The 25,588-nt window shown below is 35.7% G+C and overlaps 1 protein-coding gene across 7 annotated transcripts; it reads right to left on the bottom strand.

The window, feature by feature from the left end:
- Nucleotides 1–2,377: 2,377 nt before the first annotated feature.
- On the bottom strand, nucleotides 2,378–24,268 carry HDA15 (histone deacetylase 15). 7 transcript variants are annotated; one of them, XM_011098762.3, is made up of 17 exons: nucleotides 24,024–24,265; nucleotides 23,683–23,940; nucleotides 23,466–23,580; nucleotides 21,777–21,853; nucleotides 21,335–21,410; nucleotides 21,110–21,162; nucleotides 20,864–20,919; nucleotides 20,489–20,612; nucleotides 20,233–20,358; nucleotides 20,100–20,150; nucleotides 18,048–18,116; nucleotides 16,232–16,340; nucleotides 13,979–14,058; nucleotides 13,690–13,772; nucleotides 13,461–13,506; nucleotides 8,710–8,881; nucleotides 2,378–2,788 (listed from the first exon to the last, which is right to left on the bottom strand). In XM_011098762.3, the coding sequence occupies exons 1-17, from the start codon at nucleotides 24,162–24,164 to the stop codon at nucleotides 2,691–2,693; spliced, it is 1,734 nt and encodes a 577-aa protein (XP_011097064.1). In that variant the 5' UTR covers nucleotides 24,165–24,265; the 3' UTR covers nucleotides 2,378–2,690. The 7 variants fall into 7 exon arrangements, with proteins under 7 accessions (XP_011097064.1, XP_011097063.1, XP_011097067.1 ...); XM_011098761.3 differs by having other exon boundaries at nucleotides 21,110–21,174; nucleotides 24,024–24,264; XM_011098765.3 differs by having other exon boundaries at nucleotides 21,110–21,174; nucleotides 23,683–23,874; nucleotides 24,024–24,263.
- Nucleotides 24,269–25,588: the final 1,320 nt, after the last annotated feature.

Below are 25,588 nucleotides of genomic sequence, written 5' to 3' on the forward strand. Positions count from 1 at the left end.
GATTTTTTCTAGTAAGGTTTTAACGAGGCATATTCTTTATTAATGAATATCCAATGGGGGGATGTTGTGAATATTAAGAAATTCAAAAGTTGTGGATGTTCATCTTTATCTCCCATCCTCTTTACATTCTACCAAAAACTGTAAACTTTTTGGTTCATCTCTCCTCATCAAAGATGAGACTTTTGGTTGTAATTTTGGAGCCTATAAATAAGTCATTTCATTTTATATGATGATATAGTGAAATTCTATAAGAATCTCTCTTTCCTCTCACTTCTAATTCTCATATTATTTCAATATTATACAAGTTTTACAATAGGATATTGTTTGTTTACTAAAAGAACGAGGTTTAGGAATCAAAAATCTAAAAATTCTAAATAAAACGTATATGGGTAAAATTGTTCGGGATATACTTACTAATCCCAAGGCATTATGGACTCTTAAAAGGAAAATACTTCCAAAATTCCAATTCCCTAGAGAGTAATAGTAAATCTCAAATAGCTTGGTTTGGGAAAATATAAAGGATAATTACGCTATTTTTCATTGAGTTTGGTGTAATTATATTTAAATTTCTTATAATTTGAAAAATTATATTTAGCATTTTTAAAATTTACTTTCATCTAACAAATAAGTTAATTCGTTAGCTAAAATTCACTGAATTTATTGACATTAACAAAAAAATGAATGAAAATTGATATTTACTTCGATTGACTTATTACTAACTTATTGCAGGTCAAACTTTTGAACTAAACTAGCCTTATAACGGTAAAAATATACCTCCTCACATGCGTTAAGGCGTGAAGACGTATGAGGGTAATTTGGTTATAAAAAGATCTATTTGACTTGCAATAAATTAGTAATAAGTCAATCAGGGATTGATATGAATTTTTTTATAATTTTTTATTAATATCTCCAAATTCGGTGAATTTTGACTAACAGATGAACTTATTTGTCAAACGGAAGCAAACTTCAAAGGTGCTAGATGCAATTTTTCAAACCACAAAAAGTTTACGTGTAATTATACCAAACCTCAAGATAAAGAAGTGTCATTATCCCTATAACTAAATGTATTCCCTTTATTAAATAGTCGATCATTTGGAATTTAGGTAATGAGGAAAGGGTAAACTTTTTATAATGAGAGAGATGGATACGTAATTTTAATTTAAAAGGTAAAGTAAATATTTTAAACACCGAAGTTACCTCAAAAACAGTCTGCAGCAATTTCCATTTCGGAACCTTGAATTACTGAATAGAGTTCTATTCTACCTCCATTTTATGGATAATATTAGGTGGCTTGGGAGAGTAATGGGGCCTTCTAACATTAAAAGTGCGTATCTGAAACTACTTAGCCTTCTTCAAATTAGCCTCATCCGTGATAAGTTAAAGGGTAAATTACACTTTGCTCCCGTATAGAAGGGATGGGCGCGCCGTAGGTCAAGTTTTTTTTGTTTCCTAAGCTCAGATAGAATTTATTTTTTTTAACATCACTCCCTGATGTTGTAAATAGATTAAAATTTTTTACTGTAAGAAGAGTAAATACTCCTAATTTACTGTTTTTCAATTATACACGCTATAATTTTTTCTGAGGTAATAAACAGGTAGGGGATATAAATTTATAAAAAATTGGATGAAGTGGATCAAAAATTTACAAATTTATAAAAATATTATTCACTTAGTCAATAAAAAAATAAATAAAATTATAATTTTTACTTTACAAAGCATTTTGATTAGTTTACCACAAAAAATAAATAAAAACCTAATAGAGACTAACGGATTGGACTAATTGTTAAACGGCCATTAAAATCAAAAGAGTATTGATAAATTTTTCAAATAACGAGAGGTATCCAGAATTATGTCAAACAAAGTCATTATAATTTACCCTATATTGTATTACAACTGAAACAGGGGCATCCAAGATACCAAATTTGGCTCATTTACCTTTCCATGTTTGTATCACATCTGTAATATGCCACGAAGATTTGAGAAGAAAGCAACACAGGCAATGCGCATATAAACTTCAATAAGAAAGAACATGGTATGAGAACAAACAATTTGGTAGCAACTTCTAACCATAAAAGCTAGTGATCTATGCTCATTCTGTCTTGTTAGCTCAATTGGTAAAAACGGAGCGCTCCTAATCAAATGATTGTAAATTCAATTCCCTCTATAAGTCTGAGAGCTGTGTTCGTAAATATTTTGTACATACCCATGTAAGCAACCTATGGTACAGCCCCTAGCAATGGATGGAGCGAAACCATCAAAACTTTTTCTAAAGAGACAGAAATTTTTTATGCCCATTCAATATCCAGATGCACGACAATATAACAGAGACATACAACTGGAATTGCTTAATAGAAATGGGGAACGAGCGCAACTGTCCTAGAATAAAATCAGTGACGTTATCGTATATTAAGTAGAGTTATGAGATGCAAAATCCAGTTTTCATGTTCATTCAAATTCTGCGTTTGTGTGGGGATGTTCTCTGTCTGAAACTGCCCACATAAGGAGGAGTGTGACAATGCAGAAGAAAGGCTACTATTACTAACAATTTAGAAACATCAATACTACTTTGGAATCTCTTGACGCAGTAATTCACAAAACCTATCTTGCACATAAGATGAAATATGAGCAGGAAAAAGCAAAAAGGCGCGCCAAAATTCTACAGTAACTGTTAGCAGCTGACTTTTCAATTGTTAAGAAAGCTTCTTGCACCAGAGCCTATACAACCACCTTTTTGGTCCCCATTTCCACCAGGTTGGCACCTTTGCCCATCCCCTCTTCTTTTTGTGTTCTGCAATCAGTTTAAATAGACACCATTAGAATATCATGCACAATGAGAAAACACACAGGGGACTATCATAAGCTTCTCATTAACAAACAAATATTCACATCAAACTTTCCAGCACAAAACCCATCGCAGACCCTTTCAGCATTATAGATATGATGCTCATCAAATGGTTACTATGTCCAAAGGAGGACAACTTTTCCAACCATTTATCAACTACTACATTTTCATTCCTATTAAGTGCCAAGAAATGGAAGCAGGCATGCCTAACTATTGTATAAAATGTACCATGTGGACATACAACTGAAGTGAAATAATATCATCTTGTAGCAGTGTCACCACCTTTTATGCACAATTATCGCGTCTATCTGTAAATTCATCAAGGTCTCAGTGCCTCTCTATAGATATCAAGATGCAGCAAAACCCATGATCCAGTATAATACTTCCTAAGGTACCAGAAGAGGAATTATACTTTTACAGTCCAAACAGCCACATAATATAGCTTAGGAATTTTCAGGGAAGTCATCACTGGACAAGCTAGAAGACTAGGATCAAATCAGGAACAATCTTGAAGGAGCTGGATAATATTGATCTATTTTTAACTATTCATTTAATGAAGAAGATCCTTTCCAAATATCATTTTGTATCCTGATTTGGAGTGGTTGAACAATAATGTCAATTAAATCCATAACAAAAGTTTCTCAAGTTATTTTGCCATTGGCTTCAAACCAATCAATAAACAGAGATAATTCTTCAACTTTGATAATATAGAAAGATACCCTCCCTATGTAACAGCCATCAATCATCATAAGATGAATGAAATGACTAGCCCGACCTCAATTGAAACATTTCAAAATTACTAAATAAAGGAAAGGAAAAAGCCAATAAGATCCAGAGAGTAGTTTAATGTTCAACGGAATTGTGCTGGTGGAAAGCCAAATGACCTGAGTATGCACCCCTATGTTATAAGTACAATGACTGCCAAGACAGTTCATCCTACAAATCATGTGCTACACTTGACTTGCAGTCTCCATATGCATACATCCGTTTCGATCACTAGCCTAACTTTTGAGTGTTAGGAGGGCTTCTGTTGGGAAAAGACAACACTCATAATGTAGTCATTTTCAAGCAGCAATTCAGTAGTTAGGACTACAATAATTTTGATGGAGAGTTTTTCTACATCAAGTTCGCAACAACAGCTAAATTTAGCCTGATACAACAGAAGCTAATGGGAATAGGAGCAATATGTTTCAGTACTGTTAGGAGCAATCCACCACCAGTAGGCAAGTAGAGCAGCCTCCTTTGAAGCTCCGGACACTGCATTTCCTGTGGAACAGGCAGTTTTTATGATGCTGATGCCTCCACCAAATGAGCAGCAACCCAAATGAGGGAAGACCCAAATCCTTCTTAGACATCAAGGAGGTGCAGAAGCTCACCAACAAAATGTTGCTGCAATTTTAGTTTGAACTGGCTAACAGAAGATGTTCTTTCCTCCAAGCATAGTTATAAATGGATGCGCTATGCGCATAGCGCAAAAGGCAAGGGCCAACGCCATTTTTCCAGCAATGCCTGGCTGGGCTCTTATTTAGGGAAAAAAACTCAAAACTAAAGGAGACAACCCTCATCTGTGCCAGTTTCTCTGTCCAGCAGTAGCGTTTTCCTTGCACCTTTTGAGGTTATACTTCTGTTGTGGTTCTGCCTAGAACACACTCAGATCACAATCCGATTCTCACTGACTCTGCTGATTACTTTTCTAATTTCCGTCAGAATATACCCTTTTCTCGCTATGTCAATTAAAAGGATTAATATGCCCTCTCGGCTTTTTTATGCCTATATTGGTATCGGAAGAGGTCTAAGTGTGAGCGAGCTATCTTTGCCCCTAAAAAAGTGGTCGAGATCCAGGCGGGAAGGATCTTCCAATAGAACATAGACTTCTTCGCTTGTTTATTTTCATAGAGACCGAAAACTTTTAGCACCGTTACTCGCTTGGTTGATTGGAAAAGTTCACAGCTTCATTAAATAGAGTTGGTATTTCTTTGTTCTTCCTTCTTATGCTTTCATCCCAGATGCTCCTACTCCTCTTTCTCAGTTCTCCTCTTTCTTTGTCCTTTCTTCTTTTTTTTCATGTCAAAGGCTACTGCTAACCTCTTGTTACTCTTTTCACGTTTTTTTTCTTGCAACCTTTGAATCGCCAATGACTTTATTATGATGTTTTATTATATATCTACTAACTAGATATTTGTGCTAAAATTCTTATTGTAATTTGCTCTTTTCGTCAAGTTTTTGGCTAAAAAATTTAAAATGTAATCTTAAACCTGCTGATTATGATAAAACTACTAATGGAATAAATATGTAGAAAGAAGCGCAGAGCACCTTTGCACTATGCGTTTACAACTATGCCTCCAAGCATTTGCGAGCAGTTCGATGTAGATGAAGGAAAACTGAGAAATTTGAGGGTGGGGAGCATTATTTCGGGAACCTCCTCATTGACGAAACGCTGGCTGGTGAATATTGTATGCTCATTTATAATTTAAAAATGGGTAAATTGCATTGATAACCCTTGAAGATAAATCCAAATACATAAACACCCCTCTTTTGCAAAACTACAATTATACTCCTTTAGGTTGTAGTTTTAATTACGAATACCCCCTATTCAAGGTCATTGTGTATTTAGACGTAACCTCAAGGGATGTCCATGTAATTTATCCTTTAAAAATCTCCAAGCTCAGATTTAGGTTGAGGGTACAATGCAGAAGCTTTTTTCTTATATTATTACAATAGCATGGTTTTGCATGTTGCTATAGATTGTCTAGATTGAGTAGTCATCCTTAACATTAGTGCTAGCAACCTGGAAGCTATGCCCACACTACATAGTGATAGTTCTTAATGACATGGGTTCAAGATATGAGAGACAACATTTATTACACTGAGTCATATACTGATAGTAAAGTATGGACTATTTCAAGGAAAAACAATGATATAAGAGGAATATTGAGTTATATACTGACATCAACTTCTTCGTAGTATTGAGTTTAGTGGATCTTCAGATGTTGTAACGTAACCCAAATTGTCCATGGTTTCTAATTCGACAAAATTTCTCTTAATCAATTAATTGTCATGGCGTAAATTAGATATAGTATCCATTTTTTTGCCGGTTTGATATGTTGCCGATAACAAGTACTTTATCTATAAATTGTTAGGCAGTTAGAAACATGGTATTAGTGATTATGAATTTATGATTAATTTTTTTAAGCTGGGGACATTTTAAGTTTCGTGATAATCTTTATAGGAAAGCAAGATTAGGTTCCTACCTTACATGGGGGTCATTGTAATATTTTAGGAAGGCATCATCAAGAATATGTTACATCCAAATATTTAAGGACATCTTTTGGGAGTTTATAAAATTTCTTGGTGATAACATCATCAAGGGAAGAGGCTTTGTAACTGGCCAAGAGAAGAGGGAAGTCTATATCCCAATATTGAATTTAGCACCGACCTTGGCAAGCTATCAAAGCGAGGTTTTGTTTATTTTCCATCTGACATAGCACTAGAAAAGGCTGAAGAGCAGAAGAGTCCGTGATTGGTAAAATGTACACGCTGGAAATGGAACTGAGATTCTCTTTAGAAACCCAGCTGGTAATGAGCAAGAGAACACAAAATAGCTGGGTTAAGGTGAGATTGGGTGTTTTTTTCTGGGGCAAAACTAAAAAGAAAGAATCATAGTTTCAGCTTATTTTTATTGAATTATAGAACTAGTGGTGACAGGGAGTGAGGTAGCCCTCTTATTTTCATGTCTTTCTCTTTCCTTTCCAAGCTAAAATTGCATTACAATTCTTGAATCTGGGCAAACTGGTGGAAGCGATTACGGAAGTTAAGGTTAGCTGTTAGCACTATCTTTTAAGCCAAAGAAGGTAAGCTTTCTCTTCATTTATATTTTATATTGCCTGACAGCTATTAATTAAATCAAATCTCCAGACATGGTCTTGGGTCCAAGAGCAAAGATAAATCCAGAATCACAGTCATCTCCTAATTTTCTTTCCCTTTTCATTTTCCTTTATAAGTATCAAGCAACAAAACCAGATATGCGGCATAGATATGGGAATGAAAAAGGAGTTAGAAGCTAGAGTTCATGAAGCTCAGCATCATAGGTTGAGCAAACATATATAGGCATTTGTATACATAAGAGAGGTTGAGCAACATGATCTGAAGCTCAGCATAACATAACAGAGTAGATCCAGAAGTAATTGTGTAAATTGTTGACATCAGATGATCCAAAATATGCATACATGCAAAAGCCCGATATCTGGATAATTGGCCAAGCCATCAACTATAAATTTTTCATATTCTTTGCAGCAGTAAGTTCAGCTCATATTTGCACATCAGACATGATCTATCATCCTTGATACATCTTTCCGATCATAATTCTAGCAACATTTTGGGGTTTTGAGGGGAAACCTAAGCCCCCTAAATTGTTCTCTTGCAGCCATTTTCTGATAAGCATTTTATTCTCTTGGAGTTCACAATTAAGTTGTCCAGGTCAGAACTAAATTTAGATTAAGGCCACAACTGGAGAAAATAATCAAGATTATTTGTGAATAGCTATTTGTCAAATTAGAGTCTGAAAAGATGAATTTACCTATTCTTATTATACCCAAAACAAAGTTTCAGCAAACACTATTGTATGCTTCAGCAACATCCAAAATTAAATGAAGTGTGCAAGCAAGAAAAGGAAGATAACTGACAATCAATGTTTCTTACATTTTTCCTCCAACAAATTAGTAATCATCTTAAAATATTCTTAGATGCACCAGAATCATGAAAAGTTTAACATAAATGTATATAGATAATAAAACACTCATACAGCTAAATTCTATAACCTGGAACAAAGAAATTTCCTGAATATTTTCCTCCATCAAATCAAAGATCTAAAAGGACTGTAATCTCCAAACTTTCGTGGTATTTGGCAAAAGGGGCTGCAAGGTAATAATGTCACAGACATAAACTAGAAAAATCACGAGTTGTTGGACCTATATGTAAGATTTATATGGAATCTAATCCTAAGGGGCTGCAAGGTAATAGCATCTAACTATATATAGGCCTACTCTCAGGTGAGATTATTGTAATTCTCTTGAAGTTCAAATGCAGTTAAGGTTTCCAATGCTCATCAGCTTAAAAGGAGTCGGTGTAGTTTCAGAATCATATTGTAGCCTAACCTAAACAGATCCTGTAATTGCCTTAATCAATGATTATCCATAAGGAGATGTGCAATGATTAGAAAATCAGCTTAGGAAATTCCACGAACCAATGAATATTACTATTACATTGGTTTTTAGTTTCTCATAGCACTTGGAAGACATACTACATCTTATTTGAAAAATATATATGCTACATCAGCACAGAAGTTCTAATTTTATTCTTAAATTTCTGTGAGCTTCAGCAATCTAATAGCCAAGAAAATCAGGTATCTTGCTCGCCCTTTAGAGTCTAACGTTAATAATTGAGTACTGCAAATAGACCCACACTCTTATTGGAATATTTGTTTATCATACTTTGCCGACTTTCCTTTCCCAATAAATTTCTAGCTTCCCACTTCACACTAATGATACGAGCAAATCAGGCTTCTTGATTAATCCTTAACTTAAGTATTAGTTTCAGATAATTGACAATTGAACTGTTTAAAGGTTCACTTAGTCTCATCCATCTAGAACATTCCTGGGTTTGAGGCAAATGCAGATACATTTGTGGCAATAATCAAGCAAAATGCAGTTTGAATCCTTTCTTTATGAAGCAACGGTATAATTTTCAATAGCTAACTACTATCCTAATTTCAGCGGTTAGGAAAGGACAGGCAGGAGCACTGAAGGGCTTAGATGGGAGGATTCACACTTCTGCGGCAAATAAAAGAGTCCAGGATGATATATACTAACTTTTCTCCTGCAAGGCATACCATCCCCATTCTGACTGCAACTTTAAAAACCTGGATTCCAGCGATGGCCAATAGTTTAACTGAATTTTCAGTACTTCGAGAACAGTTCGTAATCCAGCCTTAGTGGGCATTACTTGCTCCACATCATGCCTTGGACTTTCCCCAAGTAAGACCTGAATGAGCAGAGGACAAAATGAGGAAATACCGAGGCATTAAAAAAATATAATATAAGTAAAAGTTCAACAGAAGTAGGAGAAAACGGAGGAATCTCAACTGGTGCAGTGAATTATTGGGCAAAGAGCATAGACAAAAAAACGTCATTCCACTAACCATAGGTGAATGAGGATGACATTAGGGACAAGTATGTGAAATACACATCTAGATGAGGGGTTGAGTAAAATCCAAGCAGTTGAACCATATAACTACATAGCAACATCTCCTATGGAAACAATTTAATAACTATTTCTCATTTGCAGCATTAATGCTGAAAAACTTTCCTTGGGAATGGCAGATACTGTACATGACACAATAACTAACTTCCGTTATCAAAAATAAAACACAGCTACGTGCATATGTGACACGACCTCGCACAAGCAGACAAGATTAATCATATAAGTTAACAATTAAAAGAATCATACTTGACTTCTATTGTATCATGGATTGAAAGGCATATAATTTACAGTTTGCAATGGCTTTTCAGGCTAAGAATATTGAAAGTTCATCCACCAAGAGTAGAAAGCCAATTTCTACAACTGTACTTAAGCAGGTGAGTGTTTCAAGGATTCCTTTCCTTTCAGATCCAATCCAACATGCCAAATTGGTCAAAATTCGAGGTCTGGCGTATGCGTTGGACTTTTAGTCCCACTCGTCCAATTGTGATTCACTGAACCAAATAACAAGGAAGACAGTGGTTGTTCCACATAAAGTGTAACCATTGAAGAAGAAATTACAGGCAAATTTCATGTGCATCAAACATATAGAATATTACATGGTCCCACAATTTGGGACCACTATTACGTCTTTATAAATTATTAGATGTCGAAATCAAAACTAAAAGAAAATGGTCTTGACTCTCGACCAGAAACACATGGGTATGATTTTGTTTTAATTCAACTTCGCTTTGGCCCACATAACCCCAAAAACTGACTTACCCACATAAGGCACAGAATAGTTTAACCGTAATAGTGTATTTCTGTAAAGCTTTCAAATTTCTCTCTTTCACCGGTACCTTGCAACTGACACCTTCTTACTATGTTTTTTTTCTCTATCTTCCTGTTGCTTCTCATGTAGCATTATAAATTTAGCTGTGCAACTTTATGGCGACCTTTCATTGAAAGAGGAAAAAGTGATCGGAAAAGCCAGGGTTTAAGAGGTAAAGAAGAAAAAGACACCAAATGTTCATGTCTGCATCTGAACCCCTTCGAGTTTAGTTACTGAATTTCTTTTTTTGTTTTTGAATCTTTTGAGCCACAGCCTTGTTCAGGGAGCTGCCACCACATCCAATTTATTGTTTCCTATCAGAGGATAGAGAACTATAGTGTACATTACTGAAGTATCCCATTATCAAATATATAGAGCTGGGAAATAGAATCCAGTACAAGTATGGTAAAAAAAATGTAATGATTTACCTACCAAACATAACTGTCGTAAAATACGAATGAATATTACAATATTCTAACATGGTCCTACTAATCTTCTAATTTTAACACTCCCCAATGAATTGGGGAATATATACCAACCATGCTCAACTTGCTATGCAGAGTCACAAACCGTTTCGCTCCTGAGACCTAGTGATCAAATCCATATCTCCTTTAGAAAAGGAGTTAATGGGGTTCAAATTTTTCGTCTCATGACAGCTTCACAGATGAAATGGCGTTCATTTCTATGTTTGGTTCTTTCATTATTGATCATGTGTTGGCATCATCAATAGCATCATGATCATCACAGTAAACGGATAACAGCTTCACCCTTAAATATCATGTTGATGGCGCTATTGGTCGTTACAAGGCTCGATTGGTTGCCAAAGGGTTTTTTTCCCTGGTTGCTCATCTCAACTCCACTTGAGTCTTGTTTTCTCTGGCTGTTAGCGGACTATGTGTCACATGGATGTGAAGATGCATTTTTATACGGGATGTGGGTGAAACGGTATACATGGATCAACCTCCAGGGTATGTTGCTCAGGTAGGACACTCAAATGATTTGCAAATTAAAAGCAATTTATAGCCGCAAAAATGTTCTAGAGCGTCGCCTGAAAAATACAGCAGTGTATTGGTGACTTTGGTTCTCCTCGGTGTCACACAGATCATTTAATTTTTGTACAAATTAGGAAGTCAGCTTACCTGATTATCCTAGCAGTGTATTGGTGACTTTGGTTCTCCTCGGTGTGACACAGATCATTTAGTTTTTGTTCGAATTAGGGAGTCAGGTTACCTGATTATCCTGGCAGTGTATGTTGATGACATTCTGATTACGATAGTGATATTGGAGGAATAGAAGACACCAAAACATACTAACAAAAAGGGAAGACCAAAATACTTCTTCGGCATTGAAATTGCACATAAGCATGGGATATCTTTGTCCCAAAGAAATTATGCTTGTAGTCTCCTTCAGGAAGTCGGTTTGCTTGGTACTAAGCCCGTGGACAGACCTATGGAGTTCAGTCCTGATTTACGGAAGGATGATAGTGACCATGTGGAATATATTATAGAAACTTGTAGGTAAGCTGATCTATTTGACTGTGACGAAACCTAACATCTCTTTTGCCGTTAGTCTAGTTAGTCTGTTTATGGATAAGAAATGACTTATTCATTGGGCGACTCTTAGGATTTGGAAGTACATAAAGGCGGCTTTCCAATAAGGTTTGTTGATAGAATATGGGCATATTAAGATAGAGACCTATTCTAGTGCGGGGATCTAAAGATGATAGGAACTGATTTTGGGTATTTTACATATGTTGACGAAAAATTCGTGAATTGGTGCAGCAAGAAACAAACAAACTACGATAGCTAGATCGAGTGTTGAAGCTAAGTTCATGGCTATAGCTCATACTGCTAGTGAAATTTTCTGGTTGAAGAATTTGTTGGGAGACTTGGGTTTCGAAAATAATGACCCTGTTTCTATTGTTGTGATCAAGCAGCAATTCACATTGCTAGTAATCCGGTTTTTCATGGAAAACAAAGCACGTCAAAGTCGACTGCCTTTGTTCCTGAGGCAGTTATGAGTCATCTGCACTCCGTTCAGAGCAAAGAGCACACATTTTCACTATAACTTTAGGGCAAAGCAATTTCAAACCTTGTGTGACAAGCTCGACATGATTGATATACATGCTCCAACTTGAGCGGGTGTTAGGATTTAGGTAAATTTATATATCTTCTCCTACCTCTTAGACATAAGCTGGTTGATTTTATTTGTAGTTATCTCTAAAACCTATTCATATATATTGGGTCCTTGAAGGACACAACTCCGCAGTTTTTTTCACTCTCCATTTCTAACAAGACCTATTTTAAGTAGATCAAAATCATTTTAGAATAATTGTTCACACGGCTAATATGGTATCCAAACTCGCCAGCAAACTCAACATGAGTGGGAACAAAATTTTGGACACTGTCAAATTCACACTGGATTTAGATCCTGCTATGACTGTCAACTGACAAGTGTCTGTGTCTGTGTGAGTACCGGGCACTCCATGGTGCCAATTATAGACATCACGTGCTTTAAAGCTTGTAATAGTAAAAGTATTAGTTCCAAATGAGTGAGCATCTAATAAACCCACAGATGTAATGGAAAACAATAAATAATATTTGGCAACCCTGCTGTGATAAATTTTGTCCAATACAAGACCGAAAACAGAACAGGACAAACTCCTAGCCTAACAAACTAGAGATCTATTTTCCCATTACCTTACCACTCTAAACCCCATAGGTTCAGTATGTCTAACAACTTGTATAAGGAAAAGGAAGAGAATTCAACAACTTCATAAAATTAAAGCAAGAACATTAGACCAATCTTATTGGCCCAGAGCACAAGTTTAGGAAAGAATTTACCGAATGGGTTGAGCTTAATTATTTCCCAACTTAGGCAAAGTTATCTGGAGCAAAAACAAACATAATATCTATCTAGGAAAAGAAAAGACTATATTTTAGGTTGCATTTTAAACAATACCATCTAGGAAACTGGATGCCAAATTTGGCCAATCATTGGGATCAACATGTCATACATATCAGATGCTTTTATATACAAGGAATTTGTTGATAACAGTAGCATGCATTACACCATTTTTCAGTTAGTATTTTTCACAACACAAGACCAACCACAAGGCCAATTCATAACAGTAACGACTTTGTATAAAACATTCCCCAAATCACAAAGATTATGTTAAATGTGGGAACCAAATCACTAGCATGTCCAGCTGACTCTCTCAACAGCCTTACAAAAGGACAAAAGATGATCATTCATCATATTCACAGTAAGAATTAATAGGCCCCGTCACCTGATAGCCAATTGACAATGTGTGAAATTCTAACTCCAAAAGGGAAAAACAAAAAAATTCAGAGACAGATGGAAGGAACAAAAATGGCCAGTGTGCTATCCCTGGAAAAAGCGAGTTACAGCATACTTATACACAGTTGTAAGCAACCCAATCAGCTTAGATCGGGATATAGGCTACTGATGACATAAATAGAGAGTAGATACATAATTCTTAAGGTCTCAAGAAATCAACACCAAGCAGATATCTCTTGACAAATAAATTACCTTAATAACTGCTGTAGCGGAGGATGATATTGATCGAAGATTATACCTGTTAAGAACAGGAATTTTATGAGCAACCATAAAGAAAAAGAAGGATATTCCCAGACAAGAATAAAGAAGTTGAACATAAGGATGATATAAAACAAGAAACAAAAGAACTAAGAGGGAAAAAAAGTTAAAACACATGAAAAATTGATTTAATTGAGATGGAGTTGCAGGAAAAGCAACAAACCCGCCCTCAAGGATAACCAGTAGCTTTCCACCAGATAGTGCACTGCACATATGGGTCATCTGTGCATAGCCGGTAGGAGTAACCTAAAAGAAAGAAAAAACAAAGGATCAGGAAATAAGTGAAAAAATAGAAATGCAGTGAGATATGCAACAATAACAACAACGAATACTAGCTGACAATACAACCATTTCCAACCCTAAAGGACCAAATAGCTTACAAATTGTAGGTATGAGTATACCCAAAAATAATTAAAAGAATAAGAATTTAAATGGCAAAAATAATTCTATACATCACAGCAGCCAAGCGGGTCACCCCTTGCAGCATCAAATCCAGCAGAAATTATCGTAAAATCTGGGTCGAACTCAGAAGCTGCATAAGATCAAAACTTATGACATCAGCACAGACAAGTTAATCATCAAGAGCATGCAATTATGCATGTTAACTACCACTCCCAAGGTACATGCAACAAAAAGGATGGTCACTCTACATGTTTGGTTTTGTTTCCAAATCAAAATTTGGCATCCCAAAAACAAAACCAAACATATTTTAGTACTTTTCAAACATCTTTCTCCAAAATACATTGAAATCCCTAATCAGTATACATATATACACCAACTATTGTACATTTTTATATGCATCTTTATACGACAAGTAAAATATATATATTTACATCTGCCATCATTACTAATATAATAATATTATCTCACAATAAAAACGTGGATGTTGCACCACTAATCAGGAAAAGAACTTACATGAACAGAACAGACAATGTCTCCTCAAAACAAAACCATACATCACATTTCCTGATCCATTTCCCAAACTCCAAGTTTCACGAAATTTCCAAAAACACAAGTCCAAATGCAGCCAATACTCTCACCTAAAATAGGCTGATGACACCTTCCGAATAAAACATGTTTTGCAACATGTAGGGACTATAAAAGACCAGATTCTTAGTCTTGGAAAGCATTAGCAACTTAGAATGCATAAAAACATCACAATGATTTCAAGTTCGAAATAAATCCTCCTCCAGCAGATTCATCATCTTTCTCACCTCCAGTACAAATATAATCATCAAGGACCAGATAAAAAGATAAGTAAATGTAAATGCAGCTACAGCCAAACTTCCACTAGAAGGGCCCCCTTTTCAATTGGTTCTTGAGAGAAGTATTTGAGAAAGATTTGCACAGTAAAGCCATATGTAGGAGAAGTTTCGAAGTAGTTTGGTTAACTTTTTCCATTTTCCAAGAAATTTACTGGAAACCTCTGAAAGTAAGTCCTTTTATGAGATTCGCCGAATAGTTGTCCACAACTTATAAATTGTTGAGCTGCTGCACTAGCAGCAGCTCCACCAGCCACCACATCTACTATCATCAATACCATCAGAATGAGACCCCAACAGTTCCACCTTTGTACCTTGGCGATGGCAACAACAGCATTTATAGTTTCTTTTCGAAATCCAAAATTTGGCACCATCATCAACACACCGACCAACCACTAGCACCACCATTACCATGTTTCATATCTATAGACATGAATCTGCATTTCTTAAGATCCACCACAACCCCTCACCCAACTACCTCCATCAACACCAGAACACCACTTCCTCCAGCATTAAAACCGATGTGCAGCCATAATAAAAACGACAAAAACTTTCAATCTTTTCCCCTTATGTAAGAGAGTAGAAAGAGAGGAAACCCAAAAAAAATCGAACAGGTAAAGAAAATAACATAGCACCACTCTTCAATGCCGTGGCAATCCACCTGACATGAAATTACTACCCTGACTGCGACACCCTTCATTACATCTCGTTGAGAACTTGTTTGTTTTCATTTTCATTTCTACTTTTCAATTTCCATCTGCTTAAAAATAAGAAAATATTTTGGTTTTTATGCATTTTCAGCTGAAAGCATTTAAACATATTCTCACCATACTCACTACTTTTATATGTACAGGCACACAAACATGCATAAATACATACATAAATACAGCAATTATTAACTTAATGAAATAACATATACATTGAATAATGCATTACATGACACTACACAACCCTAAAACAATAAAAAATACAACTATGGATCTTTAATCAAGTCAAAAACACTGACTTGATATTAAAAATAAATAAATAAATTCTACCCATCCCCTAATCAAAACACATCCCTGTTTCCACAAAGAAAAGTTCACATAAAAACAAAACAAGTGGTTCCACTTAAAAATTAAAAATTGGAAATGAAAATGAAACCAAATGCTCCAACAATTTCCTTAATTGTTTTTATTCTTTCATACTCCATAAATTGGGACCACCAGAAAAGTTCATTTCTATTTCTTTCTCAAAAACACCAAATTAATAAGGCCAAGAGGTCTCTGAAAACTGACCACCAAATCAGAGCTACACCCTTAATCGGATCAAAGAAAATTATTTATGCAAATTTAATTTGGTCATCCTGGGATGATACAACATAATATTGAAAGGTCCAACACTAAACAGGATCATCGGGCAGACTATTTTATAACTACAAAAGGGGTATAAAAATTTCATGACCTATAGGAAGCACAACTTGCTGAAATGCAAAAACATAGTCGTTGTCACCAACTCCTCCACAACTCCAAGGAACGTTTACACAATATCCTTCTGCACCCATCACGCCAATCTGTAAAAGTAATATTAGAAATGTCTCGATTGCTGAAGGATCAGAAAAATACAATAAGTGTTGAAGAAAAGTACAGAAAAGTAGAAACCTTGATATAGCCAAGTGCCAAATACGTTTAAAGTAAAGAATTTGATACTAGCCAAGTCCACATGCATGCACACATAGACAGCTACATCAGACTCCATTTTGCCAACATGAAATTGAATCCATTCCGTTACTCGAAGGAGACAAAGATTTGCTTGGATAAGGTTGTTGAGATTCAAGGATTCACACAATCAAAACAACTTTTAGATAATCCTATTTATTCAATCATTTTTCATGCCAATTTTCACATTTTCAAGCTACAAAAGATAATGCTCACTTTCCTGGCCATGTACTAGGAGCTAGAAACAAGAATATCTTGAAAGCATGAATCAAAGTTTAGCCACAAGCTCTTTCTTGTCTGTTAGCTAAAGCAAAGATCCAGCGGGATAGGGTATGCTTAAGAAACAAAAGCATAGAGCAGTAGATGACAATGAATTTGAATCAGGATGAGAGTTTGATAGAACACTTCAAGTCCTTTCCTCATACACACAAGGTAAAGATTAGGCTTAATGTTAATTGCAGAATGATTTCCTTCTTTTGTTGCTGTTGACCTCCAGGATGTATACTGTGACCAAATAACTTCAATATTCAACTGACTACAAACAATTTTTTAAGGAAAATTACAGAAGTAGAACTTATTAGCCACGTGATCGACAATTGACACATCAAGCAGATATATGTAATAAGAGATTGGGATACCGAGATATTTGGGCTAGATGCCGTGCTACAGAGGACACTTGTCAGATGTGCACAAACAAGATCAAACAGGGATAGCAATGGGGCCTCCAACAGGAAACCCCTCACCTAATTAAACAGTTTATGAGGCAAGCTACAGGCTACAGCTTTTGGTTTTTGATATCTGGTGTGCTCAGGACTGGTTATGAGGTATTGCAAACCAGCCCCTGATAGTGGGACGGTATATAAATACATCAGTTTTAGGGTTTACATTCTCTCCAGTCTGCCTCTGCAAACTCAGTGGCAGCTGTCTGCCAAGAAATTGTTTTAATACTCGTGTGGGTCCAGTTTAACACTGATAAGCCACCTCTCATACAGCTGGGGAGCAAGCTTGATCAGTAGACACGGAATCCTAGGCTAATGAATGGTCTCAAGGGCATCGATTCACCGGGAGCTTAACCCAGTTTTCTTCTTAAAGTTCTCGGAGTAGCAATGACTTGTACGCCAAGCTTTCTGTGCTGTCGAGAAAAGAGCATTTCCTGTGCAACCATGGCAGTGTCTTTCCCCAAGCATTAACTAGAGAGAATTACGTTTGTTCATTGATAACAGAAACTGTTCTTTAGGGATGGTGAAGCAAGAACCACTGACTGACTTCTGATCTGAAAGAACTTTAATATTAATTCAGGTTTTACTTTGAAAGATTTGGATTATTTATAAGATTGGAATGAATTTGTAGACACAGGTCCAACAAGCAAGTTGGATCCACTGGGCTTTACTAGGAGAAAATGCGAGTCACTTCGGGGCTCCCATTAGTAAAGAGTAAGAAGAGGTGGGTCTCAGTTTTGCCAAACCACCCAATACCCGCACTTCTGCCATCCCTACATTACACATTGTATATAAACATGGAAACAAACATGCTCAAAAAAGCTAGAAGACAGGGTAAACTACCTCATAAGCAGATCCGGTACCCGGATAAAACTTTCCACCCTCATGTCTATGCAAGGATACATACAAAACCTACAAAATTATTTAAATTATCAAACATAAAAATTTCTGTACTACAGAACTAGAAGAATTACATAAAGGAAAACAGAAAATAACAATGCAGCTCATTACTTATGGCATAGTTCTTGTAAATAAGAAACATTTGAGTAGTTAGCATCATAATGGCATAGGATATGCAGGCTGTATTTATTTTACTGCTATGACATTGTTCTTGTAAATAAGCAACATTTGAGCATTTGGCATCATAATGGCATAGGAAGCGCAGGCTGTACTTGTTTTACTGCTGTGAACTGTCAGGTGAAGAGTAAGTTTTAGATGTTAGGGTGCTTTAGCTTGACCGCAATATGGGATTACGCTTTATAGCATAGTGAAATCATGATAATAAAAATTTATAACAGTATTAAAGATAAATCAAGGTAAAATAAGAAAGGAAGATGATAGGAAAGCAAAAATGAAACAGAAAGAAGATAGACGAAGAGTTTACCCTCAAAAACGATGAAACAATTCAACATGAAACGCACTATCCATTCTCAGCAATGATCAACAGTCAACCTCAAGAAATAAGATTGAAAGTATATAGACATTGTACAATTTATCCTACAAGCACAAGGACTGGGAAACTTAACTAGGAAAAACAAATTATTAATTAATTCTGACTCTAATGCTCTATGTCTGACGCCTCCAAATAAAACTCAATGGGGATCCTAACTTAAGACCCATGAAGGTTCCTGGAAATCTGACCCGAAGCCTAGAGCACCTTAAACCTAACAACTAATTAATGCATACTGTTCTTTATGGGACAATGACTGTCTTCAGAAGGGCTAAAAGGAGTTCCTAAACTTCCAAATTGAATTACTTCCATTGGAATCACAACGCCACTTAATGTATCTGTTGCCTTATTTGGTTGGAATGGATTAGCCTCAGGAGATCGAGCTAATTGATTACATCCAAATTCTTTCACAGGCAGGTTTATACAATTAGATGAGAAGAGACTCCTCAACATTATTAAAAGACCACCCTATCTGAATCTTAAGATACTTTATATTCTCGCCAAGGAAATAAACCTTTTCTTTTTCTTGTCAATTACATTGCTGATTCTGGTGATTTCATGAATTCCATCTTTCTATTTATAGCACCATCAGCATACCATGTTCATTAAATATCACCACACTTGCAATCATAGACCTAGAAACTTTTTATATCCAATTGGACAACAGATATCAGTCAACCTTTGGTTGGGACTCTGCTGCAGTTAATGAGAACTTTACAACTATAGAAAAATTTAATCTATTTTAATAATTGTCATTGGCAAGATAGAAAAAGGTAACCAAGAATTTGCTTTAAGCAATGCTCATACAGACTTCAACACATTTCAACAAATCCAGAACAAACATCTACTGAGGAGGTATAGTGTTCTTTCATTCCTATAAATAGAGATGTATATAGATTCTGTTTTTGCAATTTTTCTAGGTGTAAGTAATGAGAATATCATGTATTCATTAACACCATGTTTTCCAGTAAACAACTTCATATTAACTATTTTCTTTCAGACCACCAGAGGATGCACTACTAGTTTGGCAGACAGTTCGAGCTGAGGAAGTAATTGCACTTGAATTTTTGGAAAGGCCAACCAATTGAAAGCAGGATGTACCAACATAGGTGCCAATTCACATCTGTCGTAATAAAATTTCTCTATTCCTGTGTAAGATACCATTGATTTAAATGCTCACGTGGTGTCCAAATAGAACTACGGCACTTCAAACAAGTCAAATTTAGACTCCTTCAAGCCAAAAAAAGTCTGAAATATGATCAACTAAAACTTACTGGGCAATACTAAAAAACCGTGAACTAGGCAAGAAATTAATGCGGTCAAAACTTGTCACTCCATGAGAGTTTGAGTTCAATGCATCTTCGCTTCAGCTAGTAATATAGCTAATTGAATTTAAAATTGTGGAAAGGTATCAACAAAGCCAAAAGATCACAATGAGGGCGCACCGATTTATTTTTCTCAAATATTTCTTGTGTACCATTGCCATGATGTACATCCTGAGAGCAATACGTAACAATAATTAGTAAGGACAAGCTCAATTTATGAAGATATTTCACACAGGAAAGTTGAAGTACTTACCCAGTCAATGATCAAGACCTTCTTAGCTCCTGCAATCTGAGCTGCTGATGCAGCAACAGCTGCATTGTTGTGAAGGCAAAAACCCATGGCCTGTCTTACACCAGCATGATGACCAGGAGGACGAACCTGACTCATTGCGGATGGAGGGGAAGAATGAGTTTATAAATATTCTTCTACCCACCTATTACTATAGATTTTGTCTATCTCAAAGCAATGCTCAAAAGAAAATCCTTAAATACTTATATTGTTTTCTTACCAAAGCAAAACCATTTTTGGCACTTCCAGAACATATAGCTGCAGCAAGATCAAAACATAAACCAGCAGCAAGCCTTGCAGCGCTTGCTGAATACTGATTCGCATATGTATCAGGTGTGAAATAGCTGCAAACATGGACAAAACAGACTAGATTTCATTTTACCATGAAAGAGTTTGAGATGATGGTATCGGTTCATGACGCGTGAGACATATAAGCCTAATGGCATCTTTTATCTACAAAAATGTCATGTCAAGCGTATCATACATGGTCCATTCAAACCATTATGGATAAAGCAGCATACATCAAAACCTGGACTATATTAAACAATTAGTCTATAAAGGCATGGGAAGGGGAAGATTGAACAGTTTGGCATACCTAGAAAGAACATGGCTTGTAAGTTCAACAGCTTCAATATTCTCGACAGAGTGGACCTAAGATCTCAAAAAGGAAATATATATTATTGGAAGAGCCATAACATCTGTTCCAAGAAGACAAGAAATCACTATTTTAAAGTTAGAGTGAGAAACTTTAAGCATATACCATTATGGAATCACAGAATACTGAATATGATTGTGACAGAAATTAACTTCACTGAAACAGCACTTGGTCTAGTTATCTTACCATCAGGAGTTCTTCTCGTGTAATTTCTCTGGCTGAGATTGGATAGCACCTTCCTGGAAATATACCTAACATGTTTTAAGAAGACGCCCCAGTTTCGTGTCACTCACTTGCCAAAAGAAATAAATAACAGATGCATGTTAATAATACAACAATCGCAGCAACACTCTCTTCTGTGTTAAGATGGATGATGGTTTAACTGTAGATAGGAGTAACTGTCGCACAAACCTGCAGCTGCAAGGCTAGCAGCAATGGCTCGAATACGGTCAGGTCTTTCTGGATGGGGATGAGACTTCATGACAACCTTTTCCATCCAAATAAACAACAGAAAGTAGCTTAGCTCTGCCAAAAAGTAGCCAGGAACTTCTAAACTATCTAATTAACTATGCACCCCAGGGAAAATGAATAATAATCAATAAAATGGAACCATCTTCATGTGGGATTAGTCATCCGTAATAGTTGGAAAAAAAAATCACTAAATGACCAGAACACATGGATACGAAGCTAGTGTCAAATCAATTAAATTCATTTAGATCAAAATGGGGGACAGTGATAAAGGCAAATTATTTAATTTATATCTCAACTGCTGGTAGATAGATGTAAAACTTAAAAGATATTGGGGTAATGTGAAAGACAATTACTAAGTAAATGTTGGTCAGAACTACCGTACTTCTTCATGAAGCAGCATTCTCTCATCAAATCCTATGGCAGTAGCATTGTCTGATGGAAAACTTTGTAAGCTAGGACCTATACATGTTCGAAAGGAAAACAAATGTTAATTTATTTGAACCACTAAGGACGAGGGTATCCACCAATTTGAATAAAAAGAACACGGAAATACAGCTCATTTTTTTAATTTATAAGCTATGTTGTCTAAGCGATAAAATAATAGAAAGAGATGGATTTATCACATTTTACCTAAGACATGCATATGAAAAAAATTTAACAATTTCTGGGCAAGGTAGCAGTAAGAAAATGAAGTAGCTACATGGAAAATAAGATAAATTCTAATGAAGAGAAAGGCTTACTTCTGTTCTGCCAATAAAATTATTAGCCTACAAAAAGAGTGGCTATGCAACAATATGAAGTACTGTTTATGTCAGTATTAAATATAATCAACTTAGAAGCAAAACTAACTCTTCAATTTACTCTTTTCCCTCCGGCATAAGTATATATTCGAGCTAGTCTGTTAGGCAGCAAATTCTTAGAAGCACAACTGCTTGCTTCCCAGAAAGTAGCTTCCCAATCCATATTGTGGAAAAGTCTTTTCTTTACATGATTCATTCCACAACCTAGATAACACCAGCCCCTCGTTTCGGGCCCACAGGCAAGATTCAGGCACAATATGCATCACCTAGCTACTTCTTCACATTTGTACTTTAGAAAAAATGATTAAACAAGTGACAAGGAGGTTTATTGCACCAACTCATAAGTCAGTCTAATCCTCTTGCCAACCCCATGTGGAAATCAGAAATCTCTATGCACAGTTTATTACAATTAATGCATGACATTCCAGAAATATGACATGTCTTAGTTTAACCAAGGCTTGGTTGAGGTGAGTAAATCGAAGAAGTAGGTTTTTGGAGATAATGGGGTATTCATATGCTTCTTCATGATGGGAAAAGAATGAAGTACCACCTCAAGCGCTTTCTTTACACCTGTATTGGGCCAAGAAGAGATTTAAAGAGCTAATGTGATTGAAGGAACCTCAACCTAATTATGTAGATGGAGAATAGGATACAACAACAAATCACAAAGGAATAACGTCAAAGGCAAAAAGTCTGTCTTTCTCTAATTTTGTCTTGATGTTTATATACTTTTACAAACTAAACGAATATAAAAATATATATTTAAGTATAGGAAAATGTTCTTTTCTCTCTTCCTCCATTCTCAATGAATCAAACTTAAACTTTGGGACCATTATTGCAGAAGATAATGTTCTTGAGATCCCTGGTACGCGTCAAAATCTTATTCTAGGGAAGAGATGGCATGCAGGTAGTAATAGGATACCATGTGCATCACGAAAGCAGTCTCAAATGATACAGATTAGCATGTAAATGAGAAAATTCATTCAGCTAGCTATTCGCAGTTTCAAATGTCAATGTAACAAGCAAGAGTTGTATTTCTGCATGAACTCTTTGCACCATCAGTCTCTCAAGCAACAATCTCAACTTCCGCACATCTCGAAAAACATTGGGAATAACGTTTGTGAACTTCTTTTTCTTTTTGTCAGTATGATGTTGTAAAAATCTAGACCATCTATTTTTCATCATTGGAAACAACACTAAGAAGTTGAAGGGATACACAAGGAAAAATTATGATAGATTGCAGAAAGGCCATCAGCCGAATAAACTTAAACCTTGGAGTCCATCAGCTGCATGTGCATCATCTTCAGTGAGACCTTCTGCTCCATAAAAGGGAGAAGCCAAATGGCCACGCTTTAGGATTCCAGATTCCCTATGTTCACCACATACCTGAAAAAAGTACGGCAAAGAGACAGCTGCTTATTAGTAAGAAGGAAAACTGAAAAGAAATTCCCTAAAATAGAAGTAAGTATTCAGAAAACGAATGCCTACATCGCAATGTAAGTCATCCCCAATGTTAACCATAGTGCAATTGAGGCAAAACCACTTCGGGACCTCGACCACATGATGGTCCGGTAGAGCAGAGGGCTCCCAGTCACTGTCATCATCCTCGTCATCTTCAAAACCATGTTGGCCGTTGTACATTTCTTCTAGAGTCATATCACTCTTCCTCTTGGCGTTTTTCTGCTTCATTAAACCCCCCATCATAGTAAACAAGAAGCACACTGCGCCGCAAGCACGAAACAATCCCTTCCCTCAAACCCAATATGTAAATGAAACAAAAGAGAAATTAATTTCAAATGACAAAAGAAAACGAAGGCATGGAAATATACTTGTTCCACTAGATTTTGCTTAAAAAATGATTTGCTTGCGGAGACGTTAGCAGCTTCGGACTGCACATCCACATTGGAACTGGGCGCTGACTCTCCATTCTTAAGACACCTTTCAGTCTCTCCCTCTTCCAATTGACTCATTAGTACGAGTACTGAATGGTCAAGGCAGCTGATTCAATGTCAAGGGACAGAGAGTTGCACAGGAGGAACGGGAATCTGGATCCGGGAGAATACCTAGGTGAGCTCATATTTATATGATATTTGCAGGGGTGCCCTCCTTTTTTAACGAAATTCTACTACCCTGTTGTTCGAAACTTCTAAATTTGAGGGTATTTAGGTCACATGCGAGTCGAGCCGTTTTGACTAAGAGCTTGACTCGAGCTCTAGTTTTTCAAGTACAAGCTCGAAATATTCTGTTTATAAATTCACGAGCTTTTAAAATTTTTCTTTATTTTTTATATTTTTTTATTTTAAATTTTTTTATATATTTAACTTAATATTCAATATTATATCAAATTTATATTTTAAATTAACCACATATTATAATTATTAAGTAATATGCCATATGTTAAGTTTGGCTAATAATAAAATATGATATTTTTATTTATATATTTAATCTCTACACAAACATAAGCTTAATCAACTACTTATAAGTTTATTATTATTACTATATATTTTCCATTTTATATTAATTATTAATTATTTAAATTATCTAATAGTTTAAGAAAATTAAGAGTGTATTTTTGTTAAAAAAATAATTTTGTCTTGTCAATCTAACATAATAAATAAATATTTTTATATTAATTATAATTAAAAAAGTTCGAGCTTGACAAAATGTTTATGCGAACTCGACTTGAGCTCTGCTCGTTTACACATCTAGTTGTTTCCTTTATTCTAATACTTGATAGGATGAAGGCTAGGTAGATCAAGATGTTGAAAGAATTTGTAGAGCTCGAAACACGGTCGAAACATTAATAAATTCATCATCTGAAGTATTTAAAGGCAAAGGAATCGAGCATGTAATAGGATCAATTTGTTCTCCTTTGTAAGGAAAAATATCTTCATGAAATATTATATCTCTACTTATCAATGTGGTTTTCTTCCCAATATCAAATAGTTCATATCCCTTTTGTCCATGTACATAGCGAAGAAAGACACACTTGGATGCTCTTGGATCAAACTTGGATTTAAAAGGTCAAGTGTTGACAGCAAAACAAAGATTTCGAAAAACTTTCATATGTTTATCATCAACTAGTTTGTTAATGTAGTTTTTCATAGGGAGTATGCCAATGAAGAGTTGAAGTAGGCAGCCTGTTAATGATGTAAGTGGCTGCAAGAATAGCCTTAGTCCAAAATATCTTTGAAAGAGATGATTGAAACATGAGTGCCCTTGCAACTTGTAGGAGATGCTTGTGTTTTCTCTCCACTATTCCATTTTGTTGGGGTGTATAAACACATGTTTTATGATGAATGATCCCTTCACTTCTTAGAAAAACTTGGTATTCCTTACTCAGAACTTTACTACCATTATCTGTTCTTATAACTTTGATATTTTTACCAAACTG

This window comes from Sesamum indicum, linkage group LG13, assembly GCF_026168435.1.
Source record: "Sesamum indicum cultivar Baizhima isolate 11 linkage group LG13, ASM2616843v1, whole genome shotgun sequence".
In the NCBI taxonomy this organism is placed as follows: Eukaryota; Viridiplantae; Streptophyta; class Magnoliopsida; order Lamiales; family Pedaliaceae; genus Sesamum; species Sesamum indicum.